This window comes from Pteropus vampyrus, unplaced genomic scaffold (genome assembly GCF_000151845.1).
Source record: "Pteropus vampyrus isolate Shadow unplaced genomic scaffold, Pvam_2.0 Scaffold19, whole genome shotgun sequence".
In the NCBI taxonomy this organism is placed as follows: domain Eukaryota; kingdom Metazoa; phylum Chordata; class Mammalia; order Chiroptera; family Pteropodidae; genus Pteropus; species Pteropus vampyrus.
In genome coordinates, this window is record NW_011888800.1 from 8,582,619 (window position 1) to 8,603,530 (window position 20,912).

Below are 20,912 nucleotides of genomic sequence, written 5' to 3' on the forward strand. Positions count from 1 at the left end.
CATAGTATGAGATGAAGGCATGCCAGAGATTTTTGTTTTGGGCTATTTTCCTAAAAGAAATGGGAAACGAGTAAGGGAAATGAGTAGGGTAGTAAAATGTCAGGTTTGTGTTTAAAAGATCATTCTGATTTTAGTGTGGAAGATAGATGGCAGGGTATGGGAGGGCAAAGGTAGATTAAAGGGGACTCACTGGGAAATTCTTACAGTAAAACAGGTGAGAAATAATGGAGACCTGGACCAGGGTAGTGGCATTAGAGATGTTCTTAGTGGAGGATTCTAGAGTTATGAGAAGGTAAAACTGATAGACTGTAGTAATTGATTATATATGTGGAATGAAGGAGAAGGAGATGTCATGAGTCCTAAAGTTGTTTGCCTCTGTGCTTCTTGATGGATGGTGATATTATTCTCGAAAAAGGAAACACTAGATCAGGACTAGGTTTAGGGAATCAGAACACAGGTCAGGTTCAGGATTTATGGTTTAGTTTGAGATGCCCATTACACACACAACAGAGAGGCTGACTAGGAAGTTGAATAGGCAAATCCATAGTTGAGTTATCATTGGAGACAAGGGTTTGGGTGAGTACATGTGGGGAAAGGTCATAGAGTAAGAAGAAAGCCTAGTTCTTTGAGGAACTCAAGCATTTAAAGGTTGAGTAGAGGACATGATAGCCATTGAGTATCCATCAGTCTGTGGTGTGATGGCTATTGTACCTTAGTGAGAGAGATTTCATTGATGTGATTTATGTTGGGAAAAGATATTGGAGGGAGTTGAGAACTTCATGGGAGAGGAGGAAATGAAGATAGTGAATGTGGACAAAGTTGGGTTGACTTCCTTTCTTGTTTGCCAAGCTTCACTTTTGTTCTTTTAAAAATAATCAATGAAGGGAGTAAAAATCAATGAAGGAATAATTTCAGGACACCAAGAGGCAGAGGTCTGTTGAAGGAAATTTTTTCATTGTTCCTTTATTTTCTACTCAAAACAATGTTCAGTAATATTTAAATATTACCCGCCTTTGTTTCAACCTTCTGCGAATGAGATTTCAGGTTTTGTTTTTGTTTGTTGTTGTTGTTGTTTGCTTTTCCAAATGATCTGGATTCCTCACTATAGGAGAAAAGATATACAGGGTTTCTTATACTGGATGATTCCTTCAAAGAAACAATGGAGGCAGACATTATTTGTAGATATAATATTGGATCTAAACCCATTCCCTCACTTGATGCCATCTCAGTGAGCACGTCTTGCACTATTTGTAATTTTAACATGAAAGAGAAGTTAATGTGATTTGGATAGTAATTTCTCACCAAAATTCCAAAGAAATGTTACATGTGGCAGCATGAGAAATTTATCACCTGAGAAAGATGCAGTAAATCTTGGTTTAATTTGCTTTGTTTGCTTTTTTCCAACAAAATAGAAAAAAACTTCTTACTTATCTGGTGAGTATCAGGAGAATTTCAGGCCTCTGAGGGGGAATTTGACCAAGCTGTTCCCAAATAACAACTTTTTCAAGCAGTTTGGTTGTGAGGGAAGGGGTAGCACTTGGAGAGGTCAAAGGAGAGATTTTTCCCTAATGTCGGAGAATTGAGAATGATTAAGTGTTGACAGGAAAGACAGAGTAAAAAGGGTTTGGTTAAAAAATACAGGAAAGAGAAAGAATAATTCATGTACCTCAAACTCAGATTTCCAAGGGGTCAGGTCAGTAACCTAAGTGAGTGAGACAGTGAGATGTAAGAAACAGAGTGGCAGGAACTACAAGAAACTGGAGAGGAAAGTACAGGCTCCTTCTAAATGTTAGCCTGAGGCTAAGGAGTCTTCTGGGGGATGATGGAACTGTTCTTGATGGTAATATACAAATATATGTGTTGGTCAAAACTTGTGGAATTATGCACTAAAAAAAGACGGATTTTATCTTTCATTTTTCTTTAAGTAAAATTAAAACAAAAGGGGGGAAAAAAAAACCTATATGAGTCAAACAGGCTATGTCTGTGGGCCACAAACATTGTTTTATGGCCTCTGGAGTAATTGAGAGAATAAGTCTTCTGAAAAGATATGAGGGATGGAACCTAGACCCCAGGGTGGAGAGTTTTCCCTCAGATAGAGGATGGATATTGTCTCTATAGCAACAAGAGGAAAGGTGCTAAGGGTGGGAAAGCAGACAGGCAAGCCTGTGGCAGGAATCTGAGGGATTTCTGATCTGCTGACTTCTATTTGCCACTGAAGCAGGAGGCCTAGTCATTAGCTGACTATGAGCTAGGAAGTGGAAAGTAAGATATTTGAGGAGACTTTTGATGGTTTGATATAGCCCCAGAGGAGAATTTGAGAATGAATGGAACAGAAAAAGATGATAAGATTGTTGGATAGTATTTCAGGCCCTTCTGAGTTTGGCGGTTATAAAAGATAAAAACGAAAAACCCACATACACAAAATAATAGTTGCCTAAAAATCAAACCTTACTTCTCTTTCATATAAAAGAATTATGGAGTTAAAACTAGGACTGGTACATGATTTCATCAGAGATCAATACTACTTTTTACTTCAGCATCTTGGCTTGTGGCTTCCATCCTCAGGGTCACCTCATGGTTCAAGATGGCCACAAGAGTTGCACCAGAAGGCAAAGAAGAGGGACTCTTCTGCTGAATCAACTCTTTTGAAGATTTTCTTAGCAACCATTCAACATTCTCTCACATTTGCTGAAATGCAGTCATATGACCACACCTGTGTACAAGGGCTGCTGGGAAATGCAATTTTTTTTATCTCTAATAGCAATGTGTCTAACTAGACATCAGGGTTCTATGATTAAAGAATATATGTTAGAGTATGGAGTTAGCAGTCTCTACAACAGCTTTTTGCTCTCCAGTGGGGCCCATCTCAGAATGTGGCCATGAGGAAACCTGGGAGTCGATTTCACCAGGGTTGAGGTTTTATCAGATGAATGGTATAAAACTGCTAAGAAGCAGAATCTAGAAGTAACTGTCTTGAGAGAGTGACTAAAATTATGAACCATGGATTCTACATTAGGTTTGGAAGAAATGTGAGGGCAGGAGGAAGCTGATGGTGGAGAGAAAGTAGAGACTTTAATACAGTGGAAGAAAGGTTCCTGTGGAGGAAATTGAGTGGGTAATCTTGAACAATAGGAGGTCATGATGGAGAGGGAGAAGTTAGGCTTTGGACAGACAGCTGCTAATCATCATTTTATTTATTTTTTATTTTTTTATAATTTTTTTTAATCATTTTAAAGAGAGGAGATAAGACAACAACACTCTGAAGCTCAAGTGAAGATCAAGTGAAGGGAGTGACAAGAATTCACCCACCTTCTTTTCTACTTCTCTCTCTTCCCCAACTACTTTCTACCTCTATGAGTCTGTATCTGTAGTATTTCAAACTAAGGGTGTATTGGACACATCTCATGCTCCACCTCACATATTTTTGGCCCACTTTTAACTCTAGCTATTTCTGCAACAACCAGGTGTGACCTGACAGCACTCCTTCCCACAGATGTCACATGATAGCAGTGAGTCTCAATGTCATCAGGAATCTTCCACGCTCCACTCCGGCATATCTCTGACCTGCTGGACACTCATACATTTGCAAACCTGAAAAGAGGAAAGAAAGTCAATACCCCAAGGGCCAATCCTTGACCACTGGGAACTAGGATCTGATAAATAAATGCTCCCTTTCATCTCCTTCAAGGTGGATAATTCTGAGATACAATCTTCTAGGTTCTCCAGAGGTGCCTAGCAGGACTGAGCCCCAGGTGCCCATAACAGTAACTGGCTTTGTCTACAACAAGTGCATTCAGTTGTGAAACCATTACTATCTAGTTTGAGAACATTTTTACCACTCCCCGCCAAAAAAACTCATGTCTGTGAAACCATCACTCTATTTCTCCCTATCCCAACCCCTGGCAACCACAAATCTATTTTCTGTCTCTATGAGTTTGCCTATTCTGGATATTTCATATAAATAGAATAATACAATACATACTTTTTTTGTGGCTAGATTCTTTTACTTGGCATATGTTTTGAGATTCATTCATGTTGAAGCATGTATCAGTACCTAATTCCTTTTTATGGCCAAAGAATATAGTGTTGTATGGATATACCACATTTTGTTTATCTATGCATCAGCCGATGAACATTTAGGTTGTTTCCACCTGGTCCTGGCCACAGAGCCCAGGGATGACCACATAGATGTGAGTCCTAGAGCTCTTCAGGGCATCTGGTCAACCCCATGTGTGTGGGGAGGGAGGAGAGGCCTGGGAAGGGAAGAGGGTATGCATGGAGAGTCAAAGGGCCCTTCCAAAGAGGTAAAATGGAGATTGGTTCTTATGTGGGACCAGGACCAGTATAGACAGTACTGTCAGCCCCTGCCAGAGAGGGATTTAGAAAAATTTGAGGAAGGCACTCCAAGTACTGGGCCGTCTGAGAGCCTCATTCATCCAGGTCTAAGGATGGTAGAACTCAGAATGACCTGGGATTAATGTGAACTCCAGAAAGCAGAATAAAAGGGAAACCAGCATTTGTTTTATGTGCATCCTAATTGCCACACACTATGGAAGACTCTTGCTTTGTTTAATCCTCATAAGCACCTTATGAATTAGGTACTATTATCAAGCCCATTTTATAGATGAGAAAATTGTGTCCCAGAGAGATTATCTGACTTTCCTCATGTCACCCAGTGGTGAATTCAGGTTGTAAATTATGTTCCTTTTCTATACCCCATGTTACTGCCCATGAAGGGTCTTGCCTTTTCCACTTCTACTAAAAGGTTGGGTACTATTTCTTTAAAAGAAATATGTCACTCTGATCTTTTTTTCTGGTTCTTGGACATTCTCTAGCTGACTGGGTACATTCCACACACAGTTTCTGTGACTAGGTTTCAGCCATGGCATAAAGCACCCTCTGATCTCTTGACAAATAAAGAGATATAAAGCACCCTGGTTTGCATTTGATGGTTCCATTGCTCCTAAACTCCTGTTGCAGGTCCAAGGGCTCCACCTGTGTCTGACAATTCCCTGCCTGTTATTTTGGGAAGGTTCAGCTCACATATGGAGTGAACTCGAGCAACTCCCTAAACAACTTTTAAACCAAAGAAAGCAACATCAGGCTAGGTGCTAGAAGGTTGGTTTAAAACCTGAAAGAAAACCAGGTTAAGATCATTCCGCCTCAGTCTGTGGTGATGTTAATGATTATTCTGGTTTGGATTCTTACAGGTTGGGACAGACTTCGGGCAAAAATCATTAAGGTGAGGTGTGGCTGTTTTCTAACCTTGGCTGACGAAACCCTGCTCCTAGGCAAGGGACCAGGCTGTAATTTAAGGATGACTACATGGCCAAGCCATTGTTTCCACACTTTCACCAGAAGCCCTGACTAAAAGATGGCTTCATCTCGTGAGAAGTGTTGGCTTGGAATCAAGTAAGAGCTTCACTACTTTTATAGACATCTTGGTCTCCCTCTATTGACCCCCATCTTTTCCCTCAACCCATTATTTATGACGCCTTGATTTCTATGAGTGAATAAATAAAATAGAGCTCCTGCAAAGGCAGCAATTCAGGATTTTCATTAGAGGGAGAGGAATGAGAAGCCCCATTTCCTTGTAACCACAGCATCCTGAAAGAGAGCATCTAGATAGTATTTAAGAATGAGACAAGATGTCCTGAAACATCCTATGACTTCAGCAACACCTCAGGGCTGGGGCAGGTGAGGTGCTGAGTATAACCATTAATTGAAGTTCTAAGGTTCAAAACAGCATCTGTTTCTACTCAGGCCAGAGACTTACTCACAATCCCCCTTAAAATAACACTTACCTATGTTCTCGTGAAAGAGTTAAAAAGATGCCCCCTAGAATGGCCTAATATCAGAACAGACATCATTTCTTCTATGTGGGTATTTATCCCAGGGTCTGAAAGTTAGTACCTACTCTTAACTTTTGACCTATAGCAAATGCTATTATAGATATGAAATAAGGAGCTGAAAGGAGTCTGGTTTCTAAGGCACTTGATATAAAAGTAGCAGATTTCTGATGAGAGAATGACTTCCAGGTTAACTCATTCCCTAGCACTCATCCCCAAACTTGGCCATCCCAGTTAGTTTTCAAGTTAATGATGTCTGGACTGAGCACCTGGGTCAGCTGCCTACACTACTTCAGCCTCAGGAAATACCATACATTTCCATCATAAATTCATGCTTGGTTGGTTGTTCTGGACAAAAGGACAATGGTTCCCCTGATGGCTTGTGTTCAGCTGCTGCCTAATGCCTTGCTTATTTGACTTCGGCGTGGCATGAAATCATGGGCCTATAAAAGCAGTAGAGACAGAGAAGGGTTACGTAAGGTTTATATCTCAAAGTCAACAGAAATGAGTTTCAGGTTGCTGAGCTGACAATGTGGAGAAGGGAGTTTTGACATTTCAGGGGCAGGTCGATGCTGCCTGTATGGCCAGTCTGACCAGCAGCACCTTCTTAGAGGCACTTCCCGCAAGTGCCAGCTTGAGTTTGGATCTATTCCAGTTTGGGTCTATAAACTGTCAAGGCATTTTGTCATGGCAGTTAGGTATTCTTACAAGGCAGATTAGTGCCATGTTATGGGATTCAGTCTGAGCCTCAGAGCTATCTTGAGACTGAATTACTACAGGATTCTCAAACCCGCGTTTGAATCCTGCCTCTACGTTTAGCCTGTGTCCACGAACAAATTACATCCTTCCTCTAAGCCTCAATATCCTTAACCTCAAAGGGGACAAAATAATTGTGAGGATTACAGGCAATAATGGTTAAACGCATATGGCCTAATTCTGGGCACAGAGTGAGCTCTCAATAAATGGAAGAAAGCAATAAGGACTATTTAAAAAGTATACATCTGCTCAAGTAGGGTTCTTCTCTTTTCTCGGCTTTCCTTATTTTTACTGAAGGAGTTCTTAGCTGGGAATACAGAATTTGACCCGTTGGTAATGAACTTCATTACCTGTCATTCCATTCCATTTCTGGGTAGTTCATCCACTGTTCTAATATGCTTACCTATGATTATTACCTCAGCAAATGACTCAGTTTTTTTGGTAATGAGAAATCAGAACTATGGGTTGTTGACACCTTATTTGATATAATAAGTAAAGAAGGGCAAAGGTGTTTGTTGAGAACCAAAGCTGGGTCTAGCATCTGGAAATAGCTGAGCCCTGCAAAGGAGTTACTATGAAAGTTTTCTGCTGAATACAGAACAATAATGATAACTTATGTTCTCTAGACTTCTAAATTCACCTGTTACTCTACTGAGTGAATACCCTCAATGTCAAGAAAAGAAAATAAGTTACTTTTTCTAAAAAAATTATTTATTATAGTGTAAATGCAACAGGGATGATTTCAGTTAACAAACGTGTGTCTTTAAATTCAAAGATTGGCTTCACTATCTCCTCCCCATTAACTAAAAGCTTAAATTTACAGATTGAGCCTAAAAAAACTCACTCGTATCCTGTTAATCCCATCCTATCATATTGACATACTCAACATACCCCAAACTCAATTCATTTTTCTCCTCAAACTGCTTCTCCTTCCCAACAACCTATTTCTGTCAATGGTTTTACCATTTTCTCATCTTCAAACCTAGAGATTTTGATGTGATTTCTGATTCTTCCACCACATTACCTCTCTGATCAGAAGTCACCTAGTCCTGTTGCTGCATCATGGTCAAGCAGACTGGCTAAGATTCTGAGCTCCAACATTAGACCCTTCTGGGTTTGATGCCTGGCTTTACCACTTACAGTTGTGTGACATTAGGACTGTTGCTTAACCTCTCTGTGCCTCAATTGCCTCATCTTTAAAATTGGAAAAATAACAGTTAATTCTTCATAGAGTTGCTGTGACAATTAAGTGAGATAATGTGCCGGCACATGGTAAGTACTTGATACAGTTCTGGTACTAATTTTATTATTATTACAAATAGTTGAGGATATGTTCCATTCTCTCTATTTTTGTTGTAACTGCTCCATTTTAAGCTCTTATCATTTTTGGCCTGGGTTATAGATACTGATGTCTAATTTTATCCTGTTTCCAGATTTCTCTTTCCTTAGCTTGTCCTGGAGAGCTATGCCAGACTGGTCTTTCTTAAACAGCATGTAACTCTCCAGCTCAGAATCCATAATGGCTCCTTAATACCTATGGCTTCCAATCTACTCTTTTCTGGGCAGCTTCCAACACCCTCAAGAATTCACCCTGCTCAGTGTCTGTCCAGATGTAGTGTAGTGATTGAGGGCGCAAGCTCTGGTGTGCCACCATTTCCTCTGTAACCTTAGGCAATTGTGTGCCCTTAGTCATTTCAACATATAAACTCCCTGTTTAGGCTGTCTCTTCACTCTTAAGACATGTCTCCCTCCCTGCCTTCTTTCCAAGATGGGTTCTGAGTGTATGGGGAGCCTACATATCTTCACAAGGGAAGGGGCACAGACCTCTAGCTCCTCTCTGATCTTGGATGTCCTGTGTCTGGTCCTGCTGTGCTCTATTTTGCTCTGCTGACGTTCAGTTGGTCCCACCTTGTTCTTTGAATCTCATACTAGACCCCTTCCTTCTCTCTGCTGAAGTACATCTTCTGTATCTTCTTATTTTGTGTTTCAGCCTCGTGGCCTAATGTTAAATGCTGAATGACCTAAGGGAAGAGGATGTATTATATTGAAAGGGTATGAGAGAGAGAGAGAGAAAGAGAGAGAGAGATCCTTGTTCAGCTTGTTTATAGAGTGCCAAGTGCTAGGAATACAATAATGAATAAGATACTATCCTGCTCTTAAGAAGCTTTGATCTGGACAGAGAAGACAGACTAGAAAACAGATTATAACACAATCTGGTAAGTGTAATACGGATGATATTTACAAGATGCTATGCCAATACAGAGGACAACCCATCCCAGTCTAAAAGGGTGGATTTGGTGGGGAGGGTGGAGATTAGAATCAGAGAATGCTTTCCAAAGGTAAGCTTTGAAAGTCAAATAGGAGTTGTATTAACAAGGTTGGGATGATGTGAAAGTAAGGCAAGAAGAGCAATGTCAAGAACTCCAAAAGGAATGGTGTCAGATGGGTACTAGACTTATCAGGGTGATCATTTAGTAAGTTATAGAAATGTCTAATCACTGTGTTGTACACCTGAAACTAAGATAATATTGTATGTTAACTATAATTGAAAAATATTTTTCTTTAAAGAAAATAAAAAACCAGTCCCAACAGGGAGAACACTGTAAATAAAGGAATGGAGGCATGAAACAGTATCATATACTTTAGGACCTAGATATAGTTCTGTATAACTGAGATATCAAGTAAGGGGAGCAGGTATGGCAGGGGATGAGGCATTCTGGCTTTATGAAAAAAGTTGCTAATGAAGTGTATATACACATTATGTACAATAAATATTAACATAGAAAGAAATGAAAATCAGAAACAACAACAACAACAACAACAACAAGATAACAGGTCTGAATGAAAGTGGCTCTTGGAGGGGCTTTGGGAACCCGGAGTAGCCAGGCTTGGGCCACCTCACAGAGGGCTTGCCCCTCTTATTCTTCAAGCTACAATTTGTGTTTCTAGTTCAGCCATTTTTATTTGCCAGTCCTATTCCTGTGTTTAGTATGGTTATTTACCGAAGAAGGAAAAAGAAAAAGTGAGTGAATGTAGAGGATGAGGAAGATTATAAAATAGATATTTGAGTAAGTGGCTCTCATTTGGATGTTTAACAGATATCCCAAAGTCAGCATTTCCAACCTGAACTACTAATTTACGCCCACAAATCTGTACCACCTGTAATCTCCATCTCAGTTGATGGCAACTACAACTTTCCAGTTGCTTAGGCCTAAAGTCTTGAAGCCCATCCGCATTCCTCTCTAACATATCCCATACCCAGTCCATTAGGAAATTCTGTGGTCTCTTCCTTCAGAATATACCCCAAATTCCGCCATGTTTTACCATCCCAGTTAAATCCACATCATCTCTCATCTTGGTTACTACAACAGCCTTCCAACAAGTCCCCCTGCTTTAACTCTTGACCTCCTACAGTATTCTTCTCACAATGTCCAGAGGGATCATTTAAAAATGTAAGTCAAATAATATCACCCCAAAGCACGCACATCTCCCTTTTTCACCCAGAATAAAAGCTGAAGTTCTCACAATGAATTGCTTTAGGAGCTCTTGCCATTCCCTCTGCCTAAAATACTTTTTCCCCAATAATCTACTTAGCCAACTCTGGCACCTCCTCAAGTCTGCTAAAATTTCACCACTCAGTGAGAGTGACCTTTTCCACTCTATTATTGTTGTAATCTGCTATCCCTAATTCCATTCACTACTGATCCCCCTTACCTACTCTACTTTTTTTCCCCCACAGTCCTTATTACTTCTAATATAATCTTTTTATTATCTTTATTGTTTAATTTCTTGTTTCCCCCTGCTAGGCTGCAAATTCCATAAGGGATTATTGGTTCACTGATATACCCTATTAGGAACACTTAAATGTCTAATGAATGAAAGAATGAATGAAAAAGTAGATATTGTTAATTGGAATCTCCACTTGACATTATTCAAATTTCCCATTCTTAACATAGCTCAGAAACTGGTATTGAGAAACAGAGGAATGAGTCACATGCATCTTAATTCTAGGGACTAAATGAAAAAAGAAAAAAAAAAGTCTCCCTAAGGCATGTCCATGGGGAGAAGGAAGACTAATCTTTTAACATTTTAATGTATTTTCTTGTTGTCCTTAAGTTTTAAATGAATAAAGTTATCAGATTTTTTCCTGAATTTTGTTTGTACACATGTGTTCTTTAGGGACTTTTCTACCACCAAGATTATAAACATATTCTTTTATACTTCTCCTAATGCTCATTTAATTTAGTTTTACTTTGTTTATTAAGTTTAGGTCACGTCTTTAATATATCTAGAATTTAAGCTTGTGATTTGTAAGAAGTAGGGAATAAACATCATTTTTTACAAATGATTAGCCAGGTAGTCCCAAATCATATACTAAGTAGTCCAGCCTTTCCTTGCTAATTTGAAATGTCACCTTATCATATAGTCTGTTCTTGAATTCTTTGTTCCTTGGATCTATTTGTCTATTCTGGCACCAATATCAAACAAACTTTAATTAGCATAACTTTATGCTATATTTAATTTTCTGGTAATAACCTCTGATTTTATTACAATTCACTATTTGTTACTAATTTTAGCCTAAATCAAACATATATCCATTCACATGACTTTTTTGAGCATTTACTATGTGTTGCGCACTGGAAATAAAAGTATGCTGGCTAGATTCAATTGTTCAAGTATAAATTCAATGGATTGAGATCCAGACTCTGTTTCTTTAATTGAGTTTGGGGTGGGGATATGGCAGGGGAAGAAAAGGTGATGGCAAAGTTGTTTTTTCCTTTTAAGTATTGGTTATGTTCCTGATGTATTTATAAATAAGAGATATCAGCTTTGCTAACTTTTCCCAAAATAGTAAGTCTAAATATGAATCAGAAGTTGAGGCTCTAATGAAAAGTTTTAAAATGTAGACAAAGGCTAGGAAATGAGAAAAGCAGAATGTAGTGAAATAGTCTAAAAACATTCTTATTACAATTTATTTCCTAGTCTTAGTCTGCCAATTAGGTGGCAAATGACTTTTCACATAAATATTAAGGCAAGGTCTTTCTTCTTCCTCTATTAAACTTGTTTTGAGAATCACACACCAAGTCATGGCCAGTGAAGCATCACCACATCCTAGGAAGATCTTGTGTGTATACACTGATTAGCACATTTAATTGCATGTTCCTACTTCCTCAGATTAGCCTTTTGGCAAAGTTAGCTCACTTCATTTCCAAAGGATATGGGGTAACCATGGTCCATTGTTGAGCAAAAGAGATGAAGATTGGCTAGAAATTGCAATCAGAGAGAAGGTTCAAATGTGATCTGTAAAGCTAGGTGTAACACTGGGAAGTCTACCGCCTTTACTCAGGTCAAGGCAGCTGAATTTTAAAAACTCATAAACAGGGGGTCTTTAAAACTTTAATGTCCCCCCCCACACACACACCATAATTAAGGGAATTTTGACATCTGTTTGTATATGGTAGGAATAATAGTAATATTCAAATACAACTCATTCGAGTATTAGATTGGACCTCCATCCAACACGTATTTATTGAGCATCTACTTTGATGGGGATAAAAAAGTGAGGTAGACAGACACAGGTCTTTCCCTTAGTCAAAGAAATGCTCCTTCCCAACCAAAAGCTTTATTTCATCGTCCAAGAAGGATAAATGAGCAGTCTTATAATTAAACTGTGGAATGACAGAACACTTTTAAGCTACATAATTATTGACATCCAAGGAAATCTCAACCTACTGTAAAGTTGATTATAAGTTTCATAATTTCTGCTCTATATATTCTCCTTCTCTTTTTAAACATTAAATCCAAATGTGATTAACCAGGATTTATAACCTACTTTGTCAGCCTGTTATTTAATATCCCCTTCTTCATTACTGCAGTCAAATTACTTCATTACTGCTTAATTTAAATATGATGCTAGACATTGTTGGATGGTCCCTAAGATTAAGAACTTACCTTAGTGACTAGTTCTTCTGTTATTCACCAGACTCTCCAAAGAGCCCAGGCTTCTATCACACAGGAGAGAGTGGTTGGTTACATTTGGGATTGTCATATGGGAGTGTTTTCTAGGAGAAGCCATATAAGATGGGTCTCAGAGTAAGTATGGGCTGTTTGAGGTTATGTTTGGGGTCACAAAATGCATATGGACTAAATCATGACTTCAAGATCTGAGATCACTGAAAGAGAAGACCAAGGCTATGCCTGGGCACTGGAACACAACTGTTATATATCAACTTCCTACCATCACTAAGGAGCATTAAATCTATAGAAAGATGGGAAAGGGACATTCAGTGGTAAAATCCAGAAAGCACACAAGGAAATGGCAACACTGGCCTTTGAAGAACATATCCTAGAAGTGTTGTACTTAACCTGTTTTCATATCCTCACTGTTATGGTACACTGTCTTTGAGACCCTGACAGGGTAAAGATTCAAAATAAGAAATTCTCTTCCTTCCTTAGTTTTTCTGGTTTAAAAAGAAGCACAATCACTAAATGAGAAAATGCCCTTTCATTAAATACTCTACTCCATAACTACCCCAGAGCTCCATTCCAGAATTTTAGAACAAAAATATTCAGAGGTGAAATGGAGAAGCAAAAATTGTTGTCCAATTTGTGTTCTCAGTCTGGACCACATCACTAACTGCTGCAGGTTACTGTTAAGAAATTGAGATCCAGCACCAGTCCATACCGAATATTGTTCCAAAGGCACAGAGTAAATGCTGCCTACAAAGCTTCTAAGTGCTTTAATGAGTAGAGCCTGAGAAATAACTAATTCCTTAACTGAGTATGATGCATCTATAGGGTAGAGGTGAAGGGCATGCTTAATCTGGTAATCGCTTATAGGAAACGTGGATAATTTCTCTGAGAACAAACCCAATTACTCATAATGCGCCATACTGGGCAGTTCTCAAGAGAATAGGCATCACGATACTATTAATTTGGGTCTGGCACACATCCACATTCTCTTTATGATCCTCTTACCACAACCCTGCCCCCTACACACTATCTTTTCTTTCCTATAAAGTAATGAAATAATAATGGTTGATGGCACCATCTAAAAGATAGCATAATAGAATGTATACTCTGGGCTTTAGAGTTACTTCTAGGTTAGAATTCTGATACTACTGCACAGCAGAGAACACTCATTTCATCAATGTCCTACTTTGGTCTGCTCTTGAAAGTTGGAGATAGGCTGTGGTGAACTTAGAAACAGGAAATACAAATATGATCCCCTTCTGATCATAATCCTGCCAGTTCAGTACATGGCCCACCCATAGTCTTGCCAGATGCCTAGTTGTGTAAGCTCTTTATTTCCCAGGACTCACTCATGACCACAGCTAATAATTTCCCCAGAAAGGGCTCTTGCAGTCTCAAGCAAGCTGAAGTTAGACACAGGATGTCTTCTCCTAGGAGCCTTCTTCTAACAGAGCAAACATTGCTCTCTCTATACACTTAGCTTTGTGTTTGCTACTCAGTTTTTATATTAATCACCTTTGACATTCATTTATATGCAAAGTCGCTGATAAAAATGTTTAGGGAAAAAGGATTGTCATATTAATTCTATTAAGATGTTAACATTAATAGTATTTGCAGAATTTAGGTAGTTGTAGAATCTCAAGATATTATTAAGTTTTCAAAGATTGAAGACTAACAAGAAATACTAAAGTGGTACAGAGTGCCACCAAAGCCACTACCTTTTGTGATGCAAATTTCCTAAGGTATACACAATTTAGATGACAAATTAAGGCTCAGATTTTAAGGATGAATACCTAGGATGTTTCATTGATTTCACAAGGCTCACTAGAAAAGATGATCCATTTAAAAGGGGATAATTGAGGAGAGTTTAATGGAGATACTAATTAAAAGGGGTTGAGCAGGATTAAGGGAACCCAAGCGAAAATGGTGAAGTATCTCAGCAGTGCCCAAATCTTTCTGCAATGGTGGAAATGTTCTATATCTATATTGTCTAATACTGTAGCCATTAGCCACATTTGGCTGTTAAGCATTTAAAATGTGGTTAATGCAACTAAGCCACTGAATTCTTAATTTTATTTAATCTCAATTAATTTAAGTTTAAATAGCCACATGTGGCTAATGGCTATTATATTGGACAGTACAACTCAGGTGTAGCAGAGCCATTAAAACTCCTAGGCCTGAAGAGGTAAGAAGAAAAAATTACTGGAACCTGGAGTGATGCAGAATTAGATATATATCTCATAGGAGGGGACAGCACGACAGGAGCTGTGGCCTTTGACAGAAAAATGCAGACACTGCCAACTTGCAGACTGGTAGGGGAAATCCTGAGAATACCAACTCACTCTTCTTGCCCTACCATTCCTCTCTGGTGCTTCTGACTGGTGGAACTCACCAGAAACTAGAAGACAAGAAAACTCATTAATGCAGTTCATAAAGGTCACCCTCTTGGGGCACAGAACATAGTGAAGGGTAGAGAGTGGATCTTGAGCAAAATATTATCATACCAAGTACAAAATGAGTTGAAACATTGTTTGGTTTATTAGCACTCATAAGTCTAATTAAATATGGAACTAGTGGCAAAAATGGAAAAGTTTTCAGTAAATCCTATGAATGTGTCACATTAAAGCTATCCCAGAGTTCTCTGCTGCACTCTCACAATGCTTTAATCAAACTGCAAATGGGTTCATTTCAGGTTTCATACATGAAGAATGATGTCAATAACACATCCCATCAACTATATTTAATCTTGGATTGTTACCAAGGATCTATGAGACTTTTTCCAAGGTAACATCTCAAATCACAAAGCCTAGGAGTAGGAATTTTTTTTCACTTGACCTAGGCTAAAGGTCATTCTAACTCAATAAATAAACTTAGATTAGAAAAAGGGAGGAAGACCAATAAACTAGATACAGGGATCCGAAAGCCCCATTTCCTAATCTAAGGACTGTGTGACCACTCTGTTCAGGTAGGCCCACTTATGTTTTATTTTTGTACCATCTCTCTGAATGTTGGTGTTTTAACAACTTTCCACTTTCTGCACTGTAGTGCTGAGAGGAAAAAAAAAAAAAAGACATTGAGGGTGTGTTAGTATTTATAGCCAAAATCAAAATCAATTCCTATTTGTGGAAAGCTTTATTGTCTACTTTAGCATGGCCAGAATATATCAAAAGTCCAGTCCTTACTACCCAACACTTAAGGAAGAGAGGTCTAATGTTATTGGATGGGGGTTGAAGTAGGTGCCAAAGGAAAAGCAGTTCCCACCACCTCCAAGAAGCAGGAGCTGTTGCTCTTCAGGAAAGAGGGTGCTGGTATGGTTGTGTAACATTAATGGCCATGGCACACATGTTGTGTCAATCTGATACTCAGAGCTCAATCCTGTCGTTAAATCGATAACAGTCACTCCAGGAACTGAGGAGGAATGAATCCAGACCCCTCCAACCAGCAGAAGTTTCCCATTGAGCACATGAGCTGTGTGGGAGTACCTTGGGGTAATGGGAGGCTGGATGTCTACTGATTCCCAGAGGAATCCACAAGAGGTTGGTTTCAGAAAGAGTACAGAGCTCAGTGGCTCCTCAAAAGCACCCAGACCCCCAGCAATAAGGGCTCCCCCTTGCCAGCTGCAGGCACTGTGGGAATGCCGACCTTCAGGTGTTTCCCCTTCCACTGGGATCCTGACCCAAGCCATAGTCCCCACATGTAGAAAATGCCAGTCACTTAGTACAGGTTCTACCACACTTCGACCCCCATACACAAACAAATATTTCTGATTCTCATGGGACACTTCTGTTGTTGAATGCCGCCAACATGACAAAGGAGAATCTTCTGGGTCAAGTTTTGTTACTGTTACATTTAGGTCCTCAGTGCAATTATCCTCACTCTTACAAAAACGAAGTTGGAGAACCCCCAAGGCTGGAGTCACTGGGGACAGTCTCCCTCCCAGGACCAGAATCTGAGTGTCTGAAAGTCTTGTCATGGTGTGATAAAGGCGTCCATCCCACTGAGCTCCAGTCCTCCAACTGCTTATTTGTTTGCCTTTCCATTCAAAGTCACAGTATCTTGAGAGCAAGTGAAACTTGCTCACTCGGCAATGCCGCCCCTCCTGTTCTCCAAATCCACCTGCACTGAGAATGATGCCTGGGCTCAAAAGGACAGAGGCATGGCCATATCTCTTAAGCAGTGGGCCCTGGCTATCACTAGCGACTACACTGGCAGGGAAGATCCCTGAAGGGGAAGCAGGATCTACCCGAGGAAATGCCTCTGAGGGTGGAAACACCGAAGTTTGGGAAAGAGTGTCTCCCCTGGTGGCAGCCAGAATGAAATAGTGGGCACATTTCAGATGCCACTCCTCAAACTCGTCAAAAGGTTCAAGATTTTCCATGCGCTGGCGTTCTTCTGTGGGGAGAAAGCAACGATAGAATTCATTCATGTCCATGGCACTGCATGTAGTCCAGCCAGCCTGAAGGAAGCGGTGCTGCTGGGCCTCCACGTCAGGAAAGCGATCCAGACCATGCAAGGGAGAATTTAGTCGCTGAAAATGTTCCTGCATGAACTGGCCAAAGGCGTCATGCGGCCTCATCTGCTCATAGACGACGAAAAGGGCATTAGGAAAGCGCTGGGCTGCCCAGGTGATGAGGGCCGCGGCACTATCTGGCTCCAAATAGGTCAGCACAGCCTCGGCCAGGAGCAGAGTAGGTGCGGCCGCATCAAGGCCCGAGCTGGCCAGGGCCTGGTCCAATTGCTGGAGGTGCCGCAGATCCAAGCCCAGGATGCGGTAGTCCAAGCTCTCAAAGCACAGCGCCAACTCGGGGTCCCCGCTCTGGAAAGGCCCAGTTAACGCGCACAATTTCGGTGTATCTTGAATCCTCTCTGCTTTGCGCCGCGCCACATCCGGAAAATCTACCTCCCAGACGGCAGCCCAGGCCAGGAGGCCTGCAGTTTTGAGGCGAAAATAAAGTGAGTCTGAGCCGGCGCCCAGTGACAGGATCTGGGAGCGAGGTGCTCCACAGGCCGCGCACGTCCGCTCCAGGAAGGCGCGCACGCAATGCTGCACGGCGCGTGCGCGGACGTAATAGCCGCGGTGGATGAGCGGCGCGCGGCGCGGAGCTCCTGGAACTAGCAACGCGGCAAAGGCGTCGTGCACGTACCCGCGGGCGGCCAGCGAACTTTTGCTGAGGGCGCTGCTGTCGTTGGTGCTCTGCACTGCTCCCGCCCTACGCTCGCGGCTCCGCGGGCGCATGGCCAGAGAATACTCAACAGCGGCGGTCTGTCACAGTGGTGAGCTGCTCTTCTATAGTAGCCACCTCGCGGACTTCTGTACGGAAAAATCACCCCGCCTCCGTCACCCTTCTTCCGCGGACAGGAATGCGTCACTTCCGGAAGACTGTATCTTGCTAATCAGAATGGAAGAGGGTGTAGCTTGTGCTAAAATTCGACCGTGATTGACTTTTCTTTGATTCTCTGAGACTGCATTTTCGCGGGAAGACTGCCCGCCATGGCTTTTTGTGGACACGTAAACTGTGTCAGAGAAGCACGGCCTGTCACATTTCTACTAGCCTTTGAATGCTGAAGGGAAATTTTTATCTAAGTTCTCATAGTTGACTCAACTGTTGACAGAAATCTTTAAGAGGTGAGTCTGTGGGGACTTAACAACTAGACCTTGGATGGCAGGGTCCACATCAGTGACCTTGGTGGGCAAGGAGAAGAAGGGGTCGTTCCTTAGATGGTAACTACTAGTGCTGATTTACTTAATGCTTTCATTGTTACAAAAGAAATCCCATTTAAGTCTGAAAACAGTGAGGCCAGGTGCAAAATGAAGAAACTTTTACAGCGGTTGTGATTCACCCAATAAATGTTTCCCCACATACATATTATCGATTCCCTTGTTTTCCTGGCTCTGTGCTAAGCTGACAATAAGTAAATCACTCAGCTCCAGTCTCAAAGCTATAAGATGACGTGTCCCCCCCACCCCTTTCAGAGTTCTGTGATTCTAGGGTAAGGAGGGAATCAGGGAAGAGGGGCGATTATTCCTTCATGATATGGTATGAGTCTTGTTGGGGGTTTAAAATAACCACCAAGTTTCTGAGTTGGGTGTTTGGGTGTCATCACCAGCAGAATACTGTTTCCAGAGATATTTACGGAGGCTTACAATGTATTAATTGGGATTTGGTGACGAGGGGGCCTGAGACCGAGAAGGAAACCAGGATAACTGTAGGTGTGGTTACCTTGAAGCAGTATAGCATAATGGTTAAGAGCATGAGTTTTGGAGTCCAGCCAAATTGAATTTGGACTTCAAAAGTTTGAGTCAGGATAAAGGTTTGATCATTGAAAAGTTTCATTTAGATTGGTGTTTAAGCGCTCTTAATTTAGAGAGCAATTTCTGTGGAGCAATAAGGGCAGAATCTATGGGTTATAAATAAATGGAAGCTACCAGTCTAAATTACTCTTTCAAGGACCTTAGCTCAGAAGGAGGGATAGGGCAGTAGTTAAAGAGAAATGTGGGATAAAAGAAAGTTTGGAGTTTTGTTTGTTTGTTTGTTTTTGTTTTTTGGGTTTTTTTTAGGTGGAAGCAAATGCTCTACTTGCATGTTGGTCCCCTGAGTGAAATTAGCTAGTGAAGAGAGTGAGGTTGGAGAAAAGATGATTAACTTAGAGTAATGACTTGGAATAGATAGGAAGCAATGGGATCCTGAGCACAAATTAGTCTTAGAGACAAGAATGAATCCTTTTTCTCTGACTCATGAGGGAAAAAAGGGTGTAGACAAAGATAAGTGTGGGGGAGAGCAGAGAGAAATAAAGGGAATTTATGCCTGATCGCTTCTGGTGTCTGTAAACCTGCATCTGGGTTGTTACTTCAGTGTGAGGCAGTTGGGTCTAGGGGAACACTTGAGAAGTTTGAAATTGCCTTTGAAGGGAATAGGAGAGGGCCAAAGAGGTGGTTGGGGGGTGAGGGATGTTGTAGGACTTTGAAAAAATGTATGTAGTGCTGTGGAAATGAATATTTTAATGAGAGCTTAGTAAAATATACATGGTATTTTAGAAATATTATTTTTCTAGGAAAGAGCAGAAATCAAGAAAAGTGATTCAAGAAGAAAGAATAGAGCAAAATTTGTGATATGGATATCTTACCATTGTTTTCGGCTATTTTTAATCTGTTTATTCTTACATAAAATGAGGATATTAAAACCTCATGGGTTGTAAAATAACCACTTAAGTCTTAGGTCCTCAGACACTTAGCACAGCTCCTGGCTCATAGTAAGTGCTTAATAAATAGTAACAAATATTCTTATTATTCTGTGCCCTCCCCCTTTTGGCATGCAAAAAGTTCTGTGGGAAACAGGAGACTTGTTTCTGGCCCTTCTCTAATTTGATGAACTATTAGTACAAATGTAGAAAGATCTTATCTCAATGTGTTGCCTTTCCACTCCTCTCTTCCACCCCAGCTTCTGATGGCCCATGCCAAACCTAGTCCAGGAAGATTGAATTTGGCAGACAGCATGGTATTGTTGAGAGCAATATTCTGGCAAGGATCAGTGAAACAACCAGTTTTTCAAATGTGCAAAGACTGTGCTTGTTTTGGTGGCTTTCAAATATCCATAGATTAACATTATAGCCAGTGGGTCAATAAATTTACTCACAACTAGTTAAGGTAAGTCTGGAGGGTGGTTTGAATGTGACACAAAATAAGGTCAGGATCCTAGAGTAGGGTTAAAAATGTATGTAGAAAGCTAGCCACCTGTCAGATTTGTTACCAGCTGGCTATGTAAAATGTCCTGAGTGCTTTTTCAGGTTGTCATTCTATTGTCTAATCATATACGTTCTTCCCTTTCACAATTCATAATAATAAAGCTGTTTTGTAAGATTTTTAAAAAATTATTTAATTATTTTATAAACATTTTAAATTTATTATTTTACATTTTAATTTCTTAAAGTTATTAAGTAAATTATCTAAATTAATTATTTAAAACTTTATTAAAATTATTTCAAAAGGTATTTGAAATATTAGAAGCTTGTTGTAAAGTATTACATGCTTGTTGTAAAACCTTAAAATTGCACAGAACTATATAAGGTTAAATAAAAGTTCTCTCCTCTGACCTTTGTCACTTCCAACCCACGTTCTAGTGGTAAGTTTCTGTGTACCCTTTCATATGTGTTTTTAGAATAAAGATATAAATAAATAAGAGTGTGTGTATACATGCATACATGCTTTATTCATAAATGCTATCTTATATCACAGAAAGCTTTCCATATAGTCATAGATATTCATTTGGACGGATATATAATTAATTTATCCAGTACTCTACTGATGGACATTTAGGTTGTTTCCAATTTTTTGCT

At 40.2% G+C, this 20,912-nt stretch overlaps 3 protein-coding genes across 3 annotated transcripts in view; 1 reads left to right on the forward strand and 2 right to left on the reverse strand.

Annotated features, from left to right (window-relative positions):
- TGM7 (transglutaminase 7) overlaps positions 1–8,123 on the reverse strand; it is a 35,594-nt gene extending 27,471 nt beyond the window's left edge. The window contains exon 1 of the mRNA XM_023527711.1: positions 8,012–8,123. Coding sequence (XP_023383479.1) covers positions 8,012–8,123 — 112 coding nt within the window. The remainder of the gene's footprint in view (positions 1–8,011) is intronic.
- Positions 8,124–15,093: 6,970 nt separating this feature from the next.
- Positions 15,094–17,849, reverse strand: LCMT2 (leucine carboxyl methyltransferase 2). Its single transcript, XM_011354992.2, has one exon. The coding sequence runs from the start codon at positions 17,812–17,814 to the stop codon at positions 15,760–15,762; it is 2,055 nt and encodes a 684-aa protein (XP_011353294.1). The 5' UTR covers positions 17,815–17,849; the 3' UTR covers positions 15,094–15,759.
- Positions 17,850–17,904: 55 nt separating this feature from the next.
- The window catches only part of TUBGCP4 (tubulin gamma complex associated protein 4), a 67,310-nt gene continuing 64,302 nt past the window's right edge, over positions 17,905–20,912 (forward strand). Inside the window, exon 1 of the mRNA XM_023527712.1 lies at positions 17,905–18,204. The gene's annotated coding sequence lies outside the window, so the exon portion shown is untranslated. The remainder of the gene's footprint in view (positions 18,205–20,912) is intronic.